The sequence below is a fragment of the Aquila chrysaetos genome, chromosome 22 (genome assembly GCF_900496995.4).
Source record: "Aquila chrysaetos chrysaetos chromosome 22, bAquChr1.4, whole genome shotgun sequence".
Taxonomy (NCBI): Eukaryota; Metazoa; Chordata; class Aves; order Accipitriformes; family Accipitridae; genus Aquila; species Aquila chrysaetos.
This window is the reverse complement of record NC_044025.1, coordinates 19,873,895-19,892,576: the sequence shown is the minus strand read 5'-3', so window position 1 is coordinate 19,892,576 and position 18,682 is coordinate 19,873,895. Positions and strand designations below refer to the sequence as shown.

At 46.9% G+C, this 18,682-nt stretch overlaps 1 protein-coding gene across 6 annotated transcripts in view; it reads left to right on the top strand.

Annotated features, from left to right (window-relative positions):
- The window catches only part of FNIP1 (folliculin interacting protein 1), a 70,969-nt gene extending 58,699 nt beyond the window's left edge, over positions 1 to 12,270 (top strand). For all 6 annotated transcript variants that reach the window (XM_029998371.2, XM_029998368.2, XM_041119386.1 and 3 more), the window contains 6 exons: positions 1,771 to 1,940; positions 3,328 to 4,753; positions 5,178 to 5,346; positions 7,209 to 7,406; positions 7,799 to 7,914; positions 8,926 to 12,270. In XM_029998371.2, coding sequence (XP_029854231.1) covers positions 1,771 to 1,940; positions 3,328 to 4,753; positions 5,178 to 5,346; positions 7,209 to 7,406; positions 7,799 to 7,914; positions 8,926 to 9,004 — 2,158 coding nt within the window. In that variant the 3' untranslated portion in view covers positions 9,005 to 12,270. The remainder of the gene's footprint in view (positions 1 to 1,770; positions 1,941 to 3,327; positions 4,754 to 5,177; positions 5,347 to 7,208; positions 7,407 to 7,798; positions 7,915 to 8,925) is intronic.
- The last annotated feature ends 6,412 nt before the right edge of the window (positions 12,271 to 18,682 follow it).

Here is an 18,682-nt window from a genome sequence, read left to right as displayed (position 1 = left end):
TGTCCATAGGAAGCGCGTGATGGGTGTGTATGTCTGGAAGGGGGTGAACATACCTTATGAAATGCATTAATCTACCTTTCAAAATCAGTTATCATATGATGAGCAAGGTTAGACATTCAGTAAGAGCCATGTCTGTAATACTGTCTGACCGCAAATTGCTCTTAAACCTGACTTCTGTAAAATGCCACTAAAGAAATCGTGTGCTTCATTAGTACTCACCTTTCTGCCCTCAGGACAAAGCCATGAGCGGTTGTTAAAAATTGAGAAAGAGAATGTTCTTGATAAAGTCAGGAGAATCTGATAAATTTACTCTTTTGTCAACGCTTCATCCTCTTTCCCCAGGGCATGAATAGGGGAAGTTTTAAAGCGTTTGGCTCCACCAAAGTCCTAAAACGAGCACAAACATGTGAAGTTTGAGTGGGAATGGCACTGAAAGACCAGCTGTTAGCTCCGGGGAAACTGCTCTCTGCAGGGTGGGGAAGGGGCTGCTGCTTACCATCTTCCAGCTTTGCCACCAACTTTGTCATCTTTTCTCTCCCCGAGATGGGAGGGTGACAATTAGCGGTCAGCATGGTCCACCTTCTCCTGCCTCAGTGCAACGGGAGAAACCGTAGGGAGTTTTGAGGTGTTCAAATGTACTTTCTTAAAATCAGTTCTTGCTGCAGTGGAAGCTTTTTCCTGGGATTAGCCCCTCTGGTCCCTGCCATTCTGAGCCCTGTACATCTTGGTTACACTTAAATGGTCATTTGTTTGGGTTTGTTTGCTTGCTTTATTTTAAATAGAGTAAGATTTACACTGATGGAAGCAAGAGGAAAATCAAGCCCCATATCCTTTTCAGTCTAGTTTTAAATCTCCTTTCCTCCTTCTGCTGTCTCCAGTGAGGAAACAGCTAAATTTAAGCTGTAGGATTCCTGATGCTTGTAAACTATTCAAACAGCATTATTTTGAGGCTCGGTGGTGTTTGACTGTTTTCCTCCCCGGGCACCTGAGCCTCTGTGGCAGCCGCCAGCACCATCTGTCGGCATGTGGGAGGCTCTTTGGCTGTGCTTCTGCACACTCCTCCTGCCAGGAGAGGGGACTGGGAAGGAAAGTCTTCCCTCCCGGAGCAGAAACCATGCTCTATCATTACAATAAATCAGGTAGTTAACATTTTTCAGAAAGGTTTTTCACCTTACTTGCTTAGCTAGTGAAAACTGTTTTGCCAGTGTAAGGACAGAGCCTTTCTGGCTGAGCTACAGAACTTTGGGTGGTTTATTTTTGAAAAGGAGCAGCCATATGTGCTGAAATTGCATAACAGTTAGATGAAAGACTAGAGCACCTAGCTATTTTACAGCTTTGGTAGCAATAGCCTTCCTTCTCATCAATAGTCACAAATCTTAAGGGTTTGGGATCTCCCAGGAGAACAGAGGCCATGCAGTGCGACTGTTTTCTTACAGGGAACAAAGTTGTTTTTGAGATGTTTTACAACATAAAGCTTGCAAAATAGGAAGTCTCATAATTGTTGCCAAACAGAGGAAATGAGATGCCACAAGTTTAAAATACTTAATTTTGCTTTAAATGTGTGTTCTAAAAAAGAGCTTTGCAGGGATGGAGGGGTTATACAGCCGTCCCTTCTCTCCCCAAAGAACCAAGACCGAAGGGATGATCTCTGCTGACTTTTATTAGGTTGTTTCTGCAATCCTTGATCCATGTAGACTGTAGAACTGCTGTTAGTTTAACATCCTGAGTGTGTACCTGGAAAAAAATTGATGTTGAACATTTTGCTTTCAGGTTTTTACCAGCTTTACTGACTGCAGTCCTGACTAACCACTTGGCCTGGGTCCCTACCGTCATGCCGAATGGCCAGCCGCCTATAAGAATCTTCCTAGAAAAGCATTCTTCCCAGAGCGTGGACATGCTGGCCAAAACTCATCCATACAACCCACTGTGGGCACAGCTCGGTATGTGGCAAACATCTCTAAACCACCCAACAGCTTTACATCAATGGATATGTGTGCGGTGGTTTTTATGGATGCTTGTTGCTTCCCCACCAAGCTGAATTTTTTTAATTTTTTTTTTTTTAATTCAAAACAAGGCAAAAGTGTGTATTTCAAGCTTAGAGGTGGTCACTGTATTTTTTTTATATGTGCTGTAATTTCTTAAGGGATTATCAATGATAAAATGGCAGCCAAAAAGTAAAGCCCTCTTTAGTCATCTATGGCAGGTCTCTTAAGGTCACTTGTCCAGGTGATGATGGAGGATTCCAGTCCTCCTCTTGTCCTCCCTCTATAAGGAAAACCAATTTTTATTTTTTGCAATGCTGCTATCAATAAGCCCAGTTCTGGAAAGAGCAAATCAAGGAAATCCATCTTTTGATAAGAAATGAACATACTCTCAATACAACAGGCAAAGGAGCAACACAGTACAGGGAATTATGACTCGGCAATCCCCTGGGTAAGGTCTCAAAGCCTAGTCAATTGAGTAGCTAGTCATACTGTCTTCTAATTGCTGAGCAGAGGAGAGGAGATGAGCTTCCTATTCTCTGGTCAGATTGTCCTGCTTTGCACACAAACTCTCATGGAATTTGGTCAGGGAAGGAAAAGGAAGGTTTTGTGAGGTTGCCCTATTCTGGTATAGGCAGGAATGGCCAGGGAGTTGGCAAGAAGACTTGATTTCAGAGCTCATGGGACTCAAGGGATCTGCTGTGTTTAGGCTGACCTTTGAGGCCTCTTGGATCCCTTGTCCCCCCATCGCTGCATTCATGCAGTGCCCTAATACCCCCAGAACAGCACATGCACAGGCGCTTCCCCAGGTGAATCTGGAATACAGTCAAAACAACCCTTCCAACCCATAGTAGAGCTCAAGGGGAGGGAAGAGAAGGTTGGCTTCAGCTATGCACCCACCACTGTCACTTTTTTCCCTCATTCCTGGCATAGGTTTGTTTCTCCTTGCAGCTTTCTCTTGGTGGGTAAAAGTTCAGCCCAGTTTCCAGACTATCCAGGGTAATTCAGAGCAGATGCCTCCTCTCTCCCATGGCTATATAAGGAACCCAGGAGATGAGCCTCCAAAGCTAGGCAATGAAGTTAGGTGGTGCGAATACTCCCTAATATGTGAGATCAGATGTCTCCCTGACCAGCGTGTCACCTTACCAACAGCCATGATACCAACAGCATCTTTGGGATTCTCTGTATTGAAAACAAAATCCTAGCATAGCTGTCCTCACTGTTCTGCTTTAGTATTTTTCTGTTGTAGACCTGGCCTTTGAAAACTGGCCACAACAATTGTCTGTTAGAATAATAATTTATTTTAAAGATGCAAAATAATTGTCTGTTTTATTTCCTATTCTAGGTGACCTCTATGGGGCTATTGGATCACCTGTGAGATTAGCGAAAACAGTTGTGGTTGGCAAAAGGCATGACCTGGTACAGAGATTGCTTTATTTCCTTACTTACTTCATCAGATGCTCTGAACTTCAAGAGACGCATCTTTTAGAAAATGGGGAAGATGAAGCCATTGTCATGCCTGGAACTGTTATAACTACCACGCTGGAGAAAGGAGAAGTAGAAGAATCTGAGTATGTGCTTGTCACAATGCACAAGAACAGGGGCAACTTGCTACCGACAGAATCTGAAGAAATGAGAACTCCTAACTGTAGCTGTAAATATTGCAAATGTCCGATTTCCCTTGCACAAAACATAGAAGGCGTTTCACAGCAAGAGAGAGAAGATGCACAAAACACTCCTAAGGTAGAGCTGGAATCCTCTTCAGATGAGAACAGAACTATTGTTCCTGACGATTGCCAGGAAGATGTTGTTGATGTTAAGCAACCAAGACCCTGCCTGGACACAAAAGTAGAGACTGTGGTGTGCACAGGGTCAGCTTCACCAGAAAAACGTGTAGTGACGGAATCTGGTTTGGAGCCAACAGGAAACATGTGGAGGAGTGAAGAGTCGCTGGAATCGGGCAACCAGGCGGTCAGTGTAACAAGGTCACCCGGTATAGCTGTGGAAAAGAAGCCGCCAGATAAGCTCTTCTGCGATGCGTTTCCTTGCAGTGCTGCCGAAGCTCAGACAAAGGTGACTTTCCTCATCGGAGATTCCATGTCACCCGATTCAGACATCGAACTCAGAAGTCAGGCAGTAGTGGAACAAATTGCTAGGCATCACAGCCCACCAGCAGCGGAGGAAGGAGTGTCTGCTGATCAGAACTGTGAAGCTAAACAAACTGTTGAGGACCAAAATAGAGACTGTGGGACAGCTGAACCCTTTCCTCAAGTTGCTAGTGAGCATCAGAGCTGGAATCCAAATCCATACAATGCTGAGAGCATGAGTCTGTTTGATGAATATTTTACTGATGACAGTTCAGTTGAAACCCGGACTATTGATGATATTCCAGGGCAAGCAGCTACAGACCTTCTTGCTCACAACAGTAGTTTAGAGTTTTCTAAAAAGCTGTGTACAAAGACTAGCAAACCACCTAGTGAGTTTTGTAAATTTATGGACTCTGTTCGACAAGAGACCTACAAAAACTGCTTTAATGAGCAGGACCAAAGAGAGAAAATCTCTATTCGCGTCCCCCATGGGGACAGAGAAAACGTAGAGAAAAAAGTCGCCCCGGGAATTGATTGGGACATTCCAAGAAATGAGAGTTCAGATAGTGCCTTGGGTGACAGCGAAAGTGAGGATACAGGTCATGATCTAACTAGACCAAGCAGTAACTATTATGGAGCAGAACAAGAAGATTGGGCAGAAGAATATGAGATTCCTTTTCCTGGGTAGGTATTATTCAGCAGTAATAGAGCCTAAAAAAGATAGAGCCTCTTCTCATGTCACATGCTTGGAGAGTGTAGCCTAACTTGGCATCAGTGGTTGGAAAAGTGTCTCTTGAGCTTGCTGGTTGTAAAAGAATATAGAGAAATTAGCGGTCTGGAAAAAAATATTAATTGTGCATTGCGATCGTCACTCATATCCTTTTCTTCCACAATGGGCTGACTGCAAAAGCTGACTTAAACTCTTTTTTAAAAGTATTTGAAGTTAGAAGTTAGAAGAGATACGATAAATGTGAAAGTGTGACCTCTGTGTGAGCTGAATTTGTTGTTTAAAGTTAGAAGAGATACGATAAATGTGAAAGTGCGACCTCTCTGTAAGCTGGATTTGTTGTTTACTATTGTACATCTCTTTGATATGCCTTTCTTGCAGGTCAAAATTAGTTGAAGTGAACTCTGTCCAGCCCAGTATTGCCAATTTTGGAAGATCCTTACTAGGTGGCTACTGTTCGTCTTATGTCCCTGACTTTGTTTTGCAAGGAATAGGAAGTGATGAAAAGCTGAGGCACTGTTTGGTGTCAGATTTGTCTCATGCTGTGCAGGTAATTAAGCTATATTTGGTAAATGTATTTGTCACAGTAGGGAAAGGCAAATATTTTTGAATGTACAAACCTGCTAGAAGTGGAATTATTTACTGTCGCAGCTCTCTTCAGATTTCTCCAGTCCCAGGTCACCAGTTTTTTCTCTTCTCTCAATTAACGTGTCTGAAAAACGTGGTTATTTCACTGCAAATCTGGAGCACAAAAACTTGGACTCCCACTGAAGCCAGCTGAGAGGATCTCTGTGCTAAGCTGTAGCGAAATCATCATCTCCTGCAGACATGGCAGCCTGCTGATGGTTGCATGCCCACAGGATGGAATGATGTTAAACAAGACCAAATGCTGAGGTTGCTGTGCATCTCTTCCCGGGCACAGTCTTCCTGCAGTGGTTGTGCAGAAGCTCCCTTGGCTCCCTCCTCTTTCCGTGCACGTCTAACCAGTGTGCTGCTGCTTGTGGGGCAGAACGTGTTCTCTGCGGTGAAGCCATTGGGAATGCTTACTATTTTGGGCACATTACTCCTTTTTTAGGATTGTAGTCAAAGTGTTCGATAGTGCTGGCTTCACTGGAAAAGGAGAAACCAATATTAAGATAATTGTCCTAAGGGGACTCCCACTTCTCATGTGTGCTGGAAAACATCTCTGCTCCACAGAAGCTTTTCCCTAGATGAACTGGGGCATGACTGGGAAGCATGGTCTTTCCTACCCCTTTTATAGTCACCAGGAGAGGAGTGGAAAGCAGACTGTCACTGAAAAGCATGATTCTGCTCCCCTCTAGTTTATTCCCAAGGGAATGGGGAAAGACCCCCACACAGGCTGGTGAGCAGGCAGTCTGCTTCTCTGAGCGCTCCCCTGGGAGCCTCCGAAATGTCCCCTTCTTCCACACCTCTCCAGTTAATGACGTGCATCGCACCTGCGGCCGTTCCCCACGTTACTGTCCCCTTTCCTTGTGCCCAACCCCGTGCGCCGTGGCGGGGGTGTTTGCTCCCTGCGCGGCTGTTCTAGGTGCTGTTTTAAGCCATTGTGTTTTAGGCCGAATGTTTAAGCCATTTGTGAAGTATAATTGAACTTCAGGCAACAGAGGCAGCAGTGTGAGGTGGCTGCTGCTGTGAAACTAATGTGTGTGAAATATAACCTAGTTGTGGTGTGTGTCCATCAAGAGATTTATATTTCAATTGCAGAAGTCAAAGATTGAGAGGATACGAAAGGACCAAGCAAGATTTTATATGCTTATCTTCAAGTAAAATAGTAACTGCATCCTAGCCCCATATGAAGTCCCTGTGGGACTGTTTGGAAGGAGATGCTTCCTAACAGTCCAGCCCCAAAAAAGTATTGGGGAAGGACAATGGGGTTCCAAATACTCCCGTTTTAAAACCTCCATGGCTTTAGAGAGGTGAAATGCTGCTTGGAAGGAATGGAGGAGCTGGGCGCAGGCTTGGTTCCTGACTCCCTCTGCTGGCCCTCCCATAAATGGAAACCAGTGACAACTGGGAATAAAACTGACTTCGTTAACACAGCCATGTTGAACAGCAAGTTGTATTTTTGGTACTTTAAGTTTTGGGGGTTTAAAATGTACTTTAGATATGTCAGAACTCTTTGTATCAAATATCAAAAGATGTAATTGTCAGCCAGTGACACACTTTCAAGCCTGGAAGAAAATGTAAAATAGTGACTATCCTTCTAAGACTGTGCCTTGCTTACAATAAAGCTGGTTTTTAATAGATGGAATGCAATGTTAGCACGTTACTGTATTTTAGATGAAGTAGTGTCTGGGATGCTATCGCTGCTATTGAGGATGGCGATGTTTTGTGAATAGACTGTTGTCATTTGTCATTCTCAGCGTTCCGCTATTCATTTTTTGTTTCTAGCATCCTGTTCTGGATGAACCGATTGCAGAAGCCGTCTGCATTATTGCAGACACGGACAAATGGACGGTGCAAGTGGCCAGTAGCCAGAGACGAATGATTGATAATAAGCTGGGAAAAGAAGTGTTAGTCTCGAGTCTCGTCTCCAACCTGCTTCATTCCACCCTTCAGCTTTACAAGCATAATTTATCTCCAAACTTTGTAAGTATGATTGACAGTTGAGAGGGTGATGTTTTTTTAAAGCATCCTTTCACTTCATAGGTTAAAGAGGGTGTAAGGTTTTGCCTAGTGTATTTATCTGTAGCCACAATTCTAGTAACCAGTGCATCCCCTGATGTAGCTGTTGGAGCTGTCCATTTAAACGCTGCTCTGTGATTAAGACAGCTGTCTCATTAATTCTGATTTAACATGCAATCAAAGGCTTCTGCTCAAAAGTAAGAGTCTTGCCAGTGAATATCTTACTAATTATTCACCTAGACGCAGCCACGGAAAAGGCAATAGACGTATGGGGTCTGTGCTGTTTCGCTCTGAGGCTGGGTGCGGTTTGGATATAGCGCTGTCTTTTCCCTGACACAACTCCCTTTGCTTTCTAGTGTGTTATGCACCTGGAAGATCGGCTGCAGGAGCTCTATTTCAAAAGCAAGATGCTGTCCGAGTATCTCAAGGGCCAGATGAGAGTTCACGTCAAGGAGCTGGGCGTGGTGCTGGGGTACGATCACAAACTTCCTCCGAGCAGTGCTGCCCTGGGTTTCCTGGTGCCAAATCCTCCGCCTGGGCTTGTTCTAAGCACAGCGAAATGGATTCCTAAATGGGACTGGAACCGTAGAGTGGCATAAATCACCCATGGCCGCAGGCTTTTCCTTAGCCGTTGCTTGATCCCGAGGATCCCCCAGCCTTTCTCTCTTTCCTCCGGGCAGGAAGATGGGCTCAGCACTCCAAAGCTTATCAGACTCCTTCCTTAGTTGGTCAGTCATCACTGAACAACGTGGGGCACCTGATTCCTCCAGGTTGACTTACCCTACATGGCAGAAAACACCCTCTGTGTCATGTAAGGCACATAATACCTCTCTGTGGGTGTGGGGCACAGGCAGAGAAGCTATTTAAGGGGTGTTTATAGGAAGGCTCTGAATATCTTTTTATGCAGGGGAGTACAGGGTGAGCAGGAAGGCACACGGAGCATGTGTGGAGCTGGAGATGGGGGAGCAGCTGCAGCAGGATGAGCTGCAGCACGGTGCCAGGGCTTCCTTGGTAGCTGCAGAAGTAGTTTAGCCTAGTTCTGTGATCCTGCGCTTTGTCCCCCAACCATTGCTCCCTTTACTTCAAGGGTAGGAAGGAATCTGCTGTTTTTCCTTCCTCCATCTGCTTTCTCACCAGTTTGTTGGCCCTGCGAAAGAAAAAAACCAAACGGGCAGGTAGGCTGGAGGCAGCGTTGACAGCGCAGAGCTGTCGCTCTTCAGCACAAGCAGGCACGTCTGGAGGGGATGTTAGAAACAATCTGGTGGCTGGAGCGTGTAACCCAGCTGGCAGTGCTGCACACTTAGGAGAGCAGCACAATTGGCTTCAATTTTACCGGAGGAATGTCCTGCGGCTCGGAGCTGTATACGCTCGTGGCCCAAGCACAAACGCTTGGGCTTGAGCAGGCAATGTGGTCACTAACGCACGTGTTCAGCCCAGCTACGTTTCGGGTTAGATTAAATGTGACTCTTCTGCTTCCTTTTAGGATTGAATCCAGCGACCTCCCTTTACTGGCAGCTGTAGCAAGCACTCACTCTCCGTACGTTGCCCAGATACTACTTTAAAATGCCAGAGGCCGTAGACGTTGACTTTTTTTTCCCTCTGGAAACAAAGTGGAAGACAACTTGGTCTGGCTTCTTTCTCTTTGAAGCAACTAAAACAAACTGCTCGTTGAGCTGCAGCACCTCCATATATGACTGCACGTAATGCAAACAGTTGGAGACTTTTCCTCTCCCACTTGGTCATTTATTAAAAAGGGTAAAGAAAGGAAAAAAGAAAAATGAGTAAGCCCGGGATTTCAGCCACAAAAAAGCAAAGATTTTAGCAAAAGCTGAAGATCTGCATTTTTTATCAGTTTCTGCCACAGTGGCTAACTGTAATTTATACTGCGGAATGTGAGGAAGAACTGCTTTGAGAAATACACGATGCTATCGCCAATTATAAACTTAACAAGAGAATGCAGCAGCTGTCTTGAGACTGGCTTCTACTGATTAGGATCTCATTAAGATCTGTAATTCTCAAGCTGCAATGATTTGTAAACAACTTCTACTTTTTCATGTTATAGTCAGATTCTGGATACTTCCCAGAGGAAGAACAGGGGTTTGGGGTGTGGGGGGGGGGGGGTTGGTTTGTTTTGTAAAAAGCTTATTAATGACACTCAGCTCCAGAAGTTATTTATGTTCTTTCTCCTGGGGAGAGGGAATAGCGGGGGGGCATGGGGGGGGGGAGGCAGGGAGGAGGGAGGAAGAGGCCAACAGGCAAACTAGCGATGGAGATTCTCTTTCTTGGCCGGCTGTTGTAACCAGTATTAAATGTTTATAATGTTTAAATGTTGCTTTATACTAAGTGATGCTTTTCCTTCACAACGTAATCAAAATGTTAAAAAAAAAAAAAAATCTAAAGATAACGTTGGCTGAAATTTCCCCATGGGGTCCCCAGAATGACATGACTATTACCTCTAACTTTTTTATGGTCTATAATGTTCTTGCAACATCATATTCTTTTTACAGCAGTCAGCCAGCTATTGAAATAATGAACTAGAAATAATTGTACCAAAGCATTGGGGAAAAAACAAATAGACTATTACCCTTAATTGCTCAGGTAACTAATTGATATATTTTTAAAAACCATTCTACAAAAAATGAACATTGATTATACCATAGTATAGTAATATCAAAATTATTTTTTGACAAATATACCCTTGATGCAGATGACTCTAATCCCTTTTCTACTCACTTGTGTAATTACCAGCAGAAAATGTTGTTTATTTTATTCTCAGCATTTCTCCTTTACTCAGCCATCACTGTTTTGTCGTTGTATATACAATAGTTGTAGGAATAGCTGATGGACCCAATCTGGTGTAAGTAGTGTAAATATACAGTGGTAGGTGGATTATGTTTTCAAAGGCTCTACTACCTCAGTTTAACTGGACACTTCATTATAGGCTTTTCTTTGTGTATTTGTCCTAGCAGCCAATTAATGTTGCTGATTTTTAGGTTCTGTTTTCATCGATTATGCTCAGTATATTGAAATTCACGGATTATCCACAGAAGTAGGAGATACGTGTTCACTTGGTCGCTAAACTCTATAAACAGTTCTATAAATATGTCATTCTGTAATCATCTTTTCAATAGTATAGCACGCCTGCTATTGTTGTTTGCAGAGTTATTTTAAATACAAATCTATTTTAACCGTTTGATAAACTTGAAAACAATAGGAGAGATCCCTGCCCCACTGCTGTCAACGACAAAACTCTCCTCCCTTCCTTTGCTGGGGCCAGGCTTTCACCCAGAGAGGTTTTTTCAGTAATATTTAAAATCTGTAACTTAAGACTCTGTTCCAGGGAAGATCTACATGGCAAACCCACACCCCTTTCCATGCGGGACTGAGTCTACGTAAGTCAACCAAACGTTAATACAGGCAGTGTCATTTGAAACTCTTTTGTATATAAATCTAACGCTGACTGCTGCAGGGAAGAAGCTTGTGTTTAATATGCGATCTAAGGGTATGTTTCTCCCCTATTCTTCAAATGTCCTTCCTTCACCACACAATTGTATTACATCTGGCTTTTGGAATGAGCACAAAACATAGGGGCCCAGTTGTGTAAACACATTTTTAATGAAATATAGGATTGAGCTCAGAATACGAATTTTTAACTCTTTGCTACGATGCGCGATATAGCCAATAGCTACGATTCTGAACGTTGTACATAGATCTGCAGTTGTAACCCGATGGCGACAGTGCTGCTGGGCTCGGTGCTGGCGCTGTGGCCCTGGGTGAGGAACCCCGAGGGTGCGCTCCTGCCCTTGCCTCGGGGCACGTTCCTTACGGGGGTTCGCCCGCGGGACGTGCCCAAGTAGCCGGGCAGCGCCGCGCCGTAATCCTGGCACCTCCCAGGACTGCGCTTGTAACGCATCCTTACAGGAAAATGCTACCTTCTCCTCCATTTCACCATTGTTAGGCGAATCGTTGGTATTGCTTTGAAACGGATTTGACTCTCAAGAAAGGCCCTTGCACAGCTTGAAATTAGTATTCACCTGAGAAGGAGGAAAAGGTGGTTGTTCGGTGGCATCCTTCCCTGCTGTCTTCTGCCTAACGCAACCCCTTGACGTCCTCGTCACGGTGTGTTCGGTCAGTCCCAGGCGAAGCGGCCACGGATGCGGCTTCCTCGTTGTCCGCCCACCGGTGCCGGTTCCCTCGGAGCCCCCGGGGCCGAGCGGCGGCTCCGGGTGCGGTGGCACCCTCTCCAGCAGTACTGTGGTCAAAACCCAACCAAAACCCTCGCGTGATGGGAAGTTTTTCTGTAGGTTAACTTCTAGGGTACGTGAACAACGTGGTACGTACGTCTGTTTGTTAAATAATACAAAAAGGGATTTTTTACAGGACTATAGCATCGACTTTTTAAAAGTATATCGCGATTATTTTATGTGAATAGAAAACTAATGTTTGATTTCTCTTTTCCACTATTACCAATCTCCATTAACATGTCTTAATTTTCTGGCTGAAAACTAAGTGTACTAGGCACACAAATTAGCAAATTTGTTTTTGTTGCAATTGGCAAACACTGGGCTGCTAAGAACAAAAAATATTTAAAAGAAAGGATTTTACACCTTGCATATGTTTTCCCTATTAGTTGTTATAGATGTTTTATGACAATTTTTTGCTTTCTCTAAATTATTTAGATGGTGGTACTTGTAAAATGCTGGGTAAAATGTACATACTTGTTATCTCTTCTGTTTTTGTATATATTTCCCAAGATGTGCACTTGTATTATAATAACCATTCCCAATTTTAGGGGAAATTTGTGCAATAAATACAGTATGTCAGTTTACTTCTGGTACATTTTTGTGTCCATTTTTTATACTCGTTGTACGAGAGTGTCGGCGAGTGTTTAAACTGTAACCGTCTCAAGCTTGACATGTGTCCGTCTCCTCTCACACATCCCTTTTGGGGCGTGCTTCCGAGCCCTCGGAGGTGCTGCAGCCATTTCATTTGGGGTCTCTTAAGGAGTTAGTAATTTCAGACAGGGATTTGTGTTTGAAGTTGCTGTCCTGTCAGTTGTGAATGTTGTTGGCTCAAAGAAAGTGATAGTAAGACAGGAGGGTGGTCCTGACTGTCTGTACTGATGCTTGACTTTGCATGAGGAGAACAGACATATGCATAAAGCCGTGGTCCTTGTGCTGGTCCGTACATCCATTCCCAAATTTACCTGCAGGGCAGTTTGTCATGCTAGTCGAGTGTTTGTAATTCCTCTCCTACAAGTTACCGAATTTGTGCCCGTCTGCCCAGTTACAATCCCTTTTCTGTCTCTCTGCGCTGCTGTACAGCAATAAAGGTTCTTGAGAAGTCTGTGTAAGGTTTTATTAAATAAGTTCAAGTTATGATACAGTGCTGGCTAGAAAAGCAAAGTAATAGTCATACAACAGCAAAAAAGAATTAGCCTGGGAGATGTACAGAGTGTACATACGACGGCTTTTAGAGCATTCAGATTAAGACAGGTCCTGTATTCTTGAAGAGGGAATAAATAATCAGCAAAAGATGGAGACCTTTGCCTGCAGTAGCAGCATCCACTATTTTTGATGAGCTTTCTCGTGGTTTATTCTCCCGGTACAGCCCTTCCCCAGGTGCCCTCGCTGCCTGCGAGGTGCGGGACTGGCCGGGGACGAGCCGGGGCAGGAGCAGAGGTGGGTGGCCCGGGGGCCGGTCCTGCAGAGACCAGCTGGTGGGCAGGATCCGACTCCGCGGATCCGACGGGCAGCGCAGCGAGACGGCACAGACCGGAGCTTCCCAGGGTTTCCACTTGCACCTGCCAACTCTACCTGTTACCCGATGGTTTCGTTTCATCTCTAGGAGGAAGGAAAGCCACGACAGCAGACTCGCGGGTCTTTAGACTGGTCCTGTAACACCGCCGTGAGCTTCCCCTACGAGCAGGGAACGGACAAATTGCTCAGACTGTGCGTTCTCAGTTCCCATCCCGAGTAGCTTGATATCAAACGGCTTAATGCTCCGTGTGGCTGGGGCAGTGTAAAAGCAATCGACAGAGAATCAATTGCCTCTTAAGAATTGTAACACAGGGATTTATTGCTTGGCCTGGTGTTCCTGTGCCATGATGGAGTCAAAAGGCAGGAGATGCTCAGCCTTAGCGGGTGCTGCAGGAGAGGCAGGAGGCTCCGCTGCGGGGTCTGGGTGATGCACGCTTGCGCACCACTGCTTTAAACGGACCGTCAGACCTGCAGTGCTTCTCGGGCTGGGACTCAGCTGGCTCAGCGCTCCTAACGGAGGACAGAGAATTTTTGTGTTCCCGGAGTAGATGGTCATGAGGTGTCCTCCTGACAGGGGATGCGCGAGGTGAGCCGGTGATCGTGTGGGTGTTTGGCAAGCAATGACGTTAGCAGTAAATTCAGCAGTATAATCACTGCAGCATCCAGAAAACACTGATGTTAATGTCCAGAATGGATTTCCTTTTCGACTCTCCAGCTAGATGGGGATATAGCACTTGCTAGGCAATATTTTTAATGTATTGTTACTCCTTTTCTGTAATTCCCTTAATTTTCCTGAAACAAGGGGGAAAGCTAATTTACTTTTGCCTAGGCAAAGGCAGGGAAGCAAGCCATGGGCATCCGAGTACCACAGCGTCTTTCATCCCTTGCATGACTACCAGGGCGGTGTGCAGGAGAGGAGATGATTATTTTCCACGCGGTGTAGTGCAGAGTAACCACAGGACGATTTCTGGACCCACGGGGCGGGAAGAAGCTCGCTGCATCGCTGTTGGCTGCACAAATGCACAGAGCTCCTAAACAGCTCACTGCTGAACCACAGTTGCTTTCTTCTCTCTCTCCAAACCTTCAACATTTATCATTAAAAAATAGTGGCCTTGTAGCTGGAGTTAAAAATGAGCATACACCGTGGAGATACACACGTCTTCTGAGTCTGCGTTTGTGCTGAAAGTAACGCCTCTGTTTATGTGCTGCAGTGCGCATTCTGTTCCAGCCATGCCCTCATTTTTTTCATGGGATCCAGGAGCAGTTACAGGCTTCGCACACCAACTGTATGGCCTTCCCGTCTTGCCTGTGCACAGTAACATCATCTGTGCTATTGCTACCGGCAAATCTAAATACACCGGTTGTCGAAAAGTGTTGCTGGTGCTCGCTGGAGATGCTGCTTTACTGGGACCGGCACTTTTCAGCTTTGACAGTCAAAGAACCACAAGTTCAAATCCTGGTGGGATCTATCCAGGCTTTTAGAGCAGATCCTGGTTCTCCGGCAACGTGGGCTTTGCTTCCAGACCTCTCCCGGCAGAGGAGCTCGAAGGTAAATTGGCTCTGCCTGGCGTTTAATTCTCCCCCTCCCTGGGGGCCAGGGGGAAGGAACGGGGGTGTCCCCCCCTCCTGCCCCCCGACCGGGGCAGCAAACCAAACCGCAGGGCTGGGGCCGCGGGTCCCTGCTGCCTTCTGGGGGGGGAAAGGAGGAGAAACACGAGTGGTGTTTGGATGCGGTAACGCCAGAGGCACCGCGCAGTCCCCAACCAGCAGAGCGGGGGTTAACGGCTGACCCAGAGCGTGCACTTTTCTACTGGCCCTAACAGAAAAACGGTATTTTAAATATATTTCCTCCAGCTTTTAGCTGTGCTGTGCCAGCTTTGTCAGTGTCATCGCAGGACACGCAGCTCGCTCAGTACCAAAGTGTGGCAGCGTGAGGTCCTGCCCCGACCGGCACAGAGAGTGCCAACGTGGAGCTTCCCACGGAGCCGCGGATCCCACGGGAATCGGCTGAGGAGCCGGCACGAGGGGTCATGTGTCGGATGGGTGCTGTGGCTCTCCTTTCCCCCGAGGGACCGCCGCTGGGCAGCGTTTCTGCCTTGCCAGTGTCTGCTGGCCGTCCTGCGAGGCTGGACACGCTGTGTGGCCTCTGGAAATGAACGGCCTCGTGTGAGCCGTCACCCTCCGGTCACCCGCTTGGGTCTTGCGCAGGTCCTCTGCTCTCTTACAGCCCGTCTCCTCCTCGGAAGCATAGTAGCAGGAGGAAGCGTGTTACTCCCATGTCTTTGTTTATTTTCACTACCGAAAATATTTGTACAGTGGCAGAATTTGATTTCTAAACCTCTGCCTGTTCCAGCTGTTTGTTCCCAGCTGGAGCTGAAGACATCTGCTCCGAGGGTGGGGACTCACCGCCCGAGCTCCTGCCTCCAGCTGCGCTCCTGAGAACCAGCCACAACAGGGCACGGAGAGCTCTCAGTGCCAATCGCCGGTAATTACCGCACGGAAGAAGAAGGCGTAGAAGTAAGGCAGGTGACAGTAAGTAGCTGGTCCTGTGGTTTGAGACGTTACCGCTGCGGGAAGGGCTACCTGAAGAACGTCACGCGCGTTTTGCGGCGAGGCACCCGGGCGGCATCTCCCGCGCTGCCGGCGGAGGCGGGGAGCCCGCACGGCCGCCTCTGCCGCCGGATCGGATCTCCGGAACGCGCTCGGAGCCACCGCACGGTGACGCGGGCTCCTTCCCCAAGCCGTGACGTTCACGCGCGCCAGCCCAACACGGGTGCGCGGTCACCTCCTCTGCCGCGGCACCTGCTGCTCAAAGCCCCCGCGGGTTTCGGCAATGCCCGGCGCGGCCGGTCTGCGGGCAGGGCAGCTCGTGCGCGTGGATCCGGCCCGTCGGCGCCCACGGGAGCCCCACGACCCCCGGCTGCGGCGAGCACGGGGCTGAACGACCGGCCCCGGCGGTTTGCGGGGCGAGCACCGGCCGTGCGGTTTGCTCGCGCCGGTGCTCGGGCGCTCCGGTCCTGCTGCAGACGCTCGCTTTTATTTCAAGGCCAGGTTTCCACCAGAGCTCTGGAGCCTTGCAATAAAATCCAGCTTGAGCCTGCTGTTTGGGGGCTGAAACGCCGTCGAGGGTGAGGAACCGTGACTCCTGGGCAGAGCTCGGAAGCACGGCGGAGCTCCGCTGCCATTTGGCACCGATGAGGCATCCCGGACCAGCCGGCAGGTCCTTATCGCGCCATCCCAAAGGAAGTATTTGGGCCGTAGGTTGGTCCCGGATTTCAAAAGCAGCACAGGAGATAAGCAGATGCCTTTTTCTTGTGACACAGCTGCTCTGCCTGTGCCCCATCTCCGGCCGAGCCCTGGGCAGGGAGAGCAGCCCCAGTCTGGGTGCTGGTGGGGGTCCTGGGGTGATCCACCCCTCGCTCCCCAAACACCTTTGAGGCTTTCTGTTTGCTGCTGTTTTCCTTAAGGACCTGCAACCCGGCTCCTTTGGTAACAGTTTTTCTGTAGATATGTCATCTCAGAGATGAAGTTAGAGACCAAGGGAAATCTTCAACTTCTATTATCTCGGGGCGGGGGGGACAGGACAGAAACATTCTGCCCCAGCTCATCTTTTTCCCGTTACAAAATCAGAACCTTGCGTGAACAGGAGGGAGCCGCTTCCTCCGACGCAGGTCACAGCTCACGTGCCGCGGGGAGCCCGGGGCCAGGGGAGAACCCGCGGTGCCGCAGATGCTGGAGGTCCCGGTTTAGCCTGTAAAGACATTGTTCGATTTTGATACTTTTTTATTTCAAGCTTTCATCTATCCTGCGCTTTCTAAACCACTGAGAGAGAGAGGAACTTTCTCTGACCACCGTGTCTTTGGCTGCTCTTGCTGTTCAGTTTCTAACCACCGTAACCAGAACGTCTGTTTAATCTGGATCTTGCTTTTTCTTCTTCATTAACTCCTTAGCGTGAGTTTTTGTGCTGCTGGTGGGACAGACTCAGCTTTTTTCTCAAGGAGAACCACTAAAGAGCTGGGGGATGCTGCAGTGATGTCCCGTTGTGGCTCTGCTACATTGGAGCAATTACAATAAGCGAGACGCAGGGCTGCTCTCGTTATCTCCTTCTCGAGTAGGATGGGCTGAAGTCGCAGCTCTGAGACACATGTATGTGTCGCTCGTGGCATTGCTGGGACCAGGCAGGAGAGCTGAAGGTGGAGTTTGTCCCAGCCTGTTAATGGAAAACAAATGTTTTCCCTAAGTGGCATAGAAAATGGAAGCAGTGTTTCTTATGGAAGTGCGTGTAGTTGGGCTGAAAAAGATGGGTGAGAGCGTTTCCTTGAGAACTGAGCATCTTACTTCCTAAACGCAAATTATTTTAGTTTTCTTGGCTAATAGAATGAATTTCTAGAATGTTTCCACTGATGTCACCAAAAGAAAAGTGGTTTATAAATGGCCCAGAGCCAGCACACAAAGCAGCGGTGAGAGCGCACGGAGGAAAAGCCTGACTCCGTATAGGGGTGCTCACGGCAAGTCACTTGGTCGGCTCCCGGCGCTGGTATTGGACCGCTGGTGGGACCTCTCCGGAGCAAACACCCTCGTTTAAAGGCTCTGGCGCGGGGATTGAGAAGGTCATTATGCTGCCAAGGTGTTTATAAACAGTGATTTTGGGGAAGAGGGTACAAATGGGTTTGTGCACTAGATTTTTTCTGCCAGAGATGCTTTTCACTTTGGAGAACTTTGATGCCTTTGAAAAGACTACATTCAGCAATTCTTCTATAATTACTTCAAAATTACAGCCATGAGCAATTATATTTTTCAATAGCTTATTGAGTGTACTGAATCCTAAGAAATTAACTACCAAATTTTCAAGGAGTAGATTTATTAATAGCAGCTGTAACTAGAAATCTTGTCTAATTTTGATCACTACCGAAAGAGCAGAAAGAATAAGGGCTCCTGTTTCCATGTATTAACAATATGACTGATAAAATTTGCAGGAGACATTCTTGGTGAACAAGATAATTACAGCTGTGCTGCTTGTGCTGCAATAATTAATGATCATGCGCTTTATTCTCCAGGCTTGTTTTTCTTGTACAGCTCCAACAGTTTAAATAAAGGTCTTGATCTCTGTCATTTCACGTGACATTGTTCTGAGGCTGGTTAGGCTGTAAAAGCCATCAGCCTGGAGGCAAATTTATTTTTCAAAATACAGCTTAAATCTGCGAACCATTTCTTAAATTATAGGTTAGTGAAAAGCAGGCCCTTCCCGTGGAAACAGATAGAGTTTTTTAAGAACCATAGACTTGAACTGATTTAGTATTAAAATCAAGGGCCCTGTCCTGGGCTAGGGAGAAGCCCCGCTGCTCCGGGCAATCGCGGCCCTTCACAGCTATGAATTCAGACTCCCATTTTCAGGGGGAGAAGAATCCTTAACCTAAATACGACCCTTCAAATATGTTGTAGCTGACTGCCGCATCCTCGTCTGTTTTTTCCCAGGCTTGC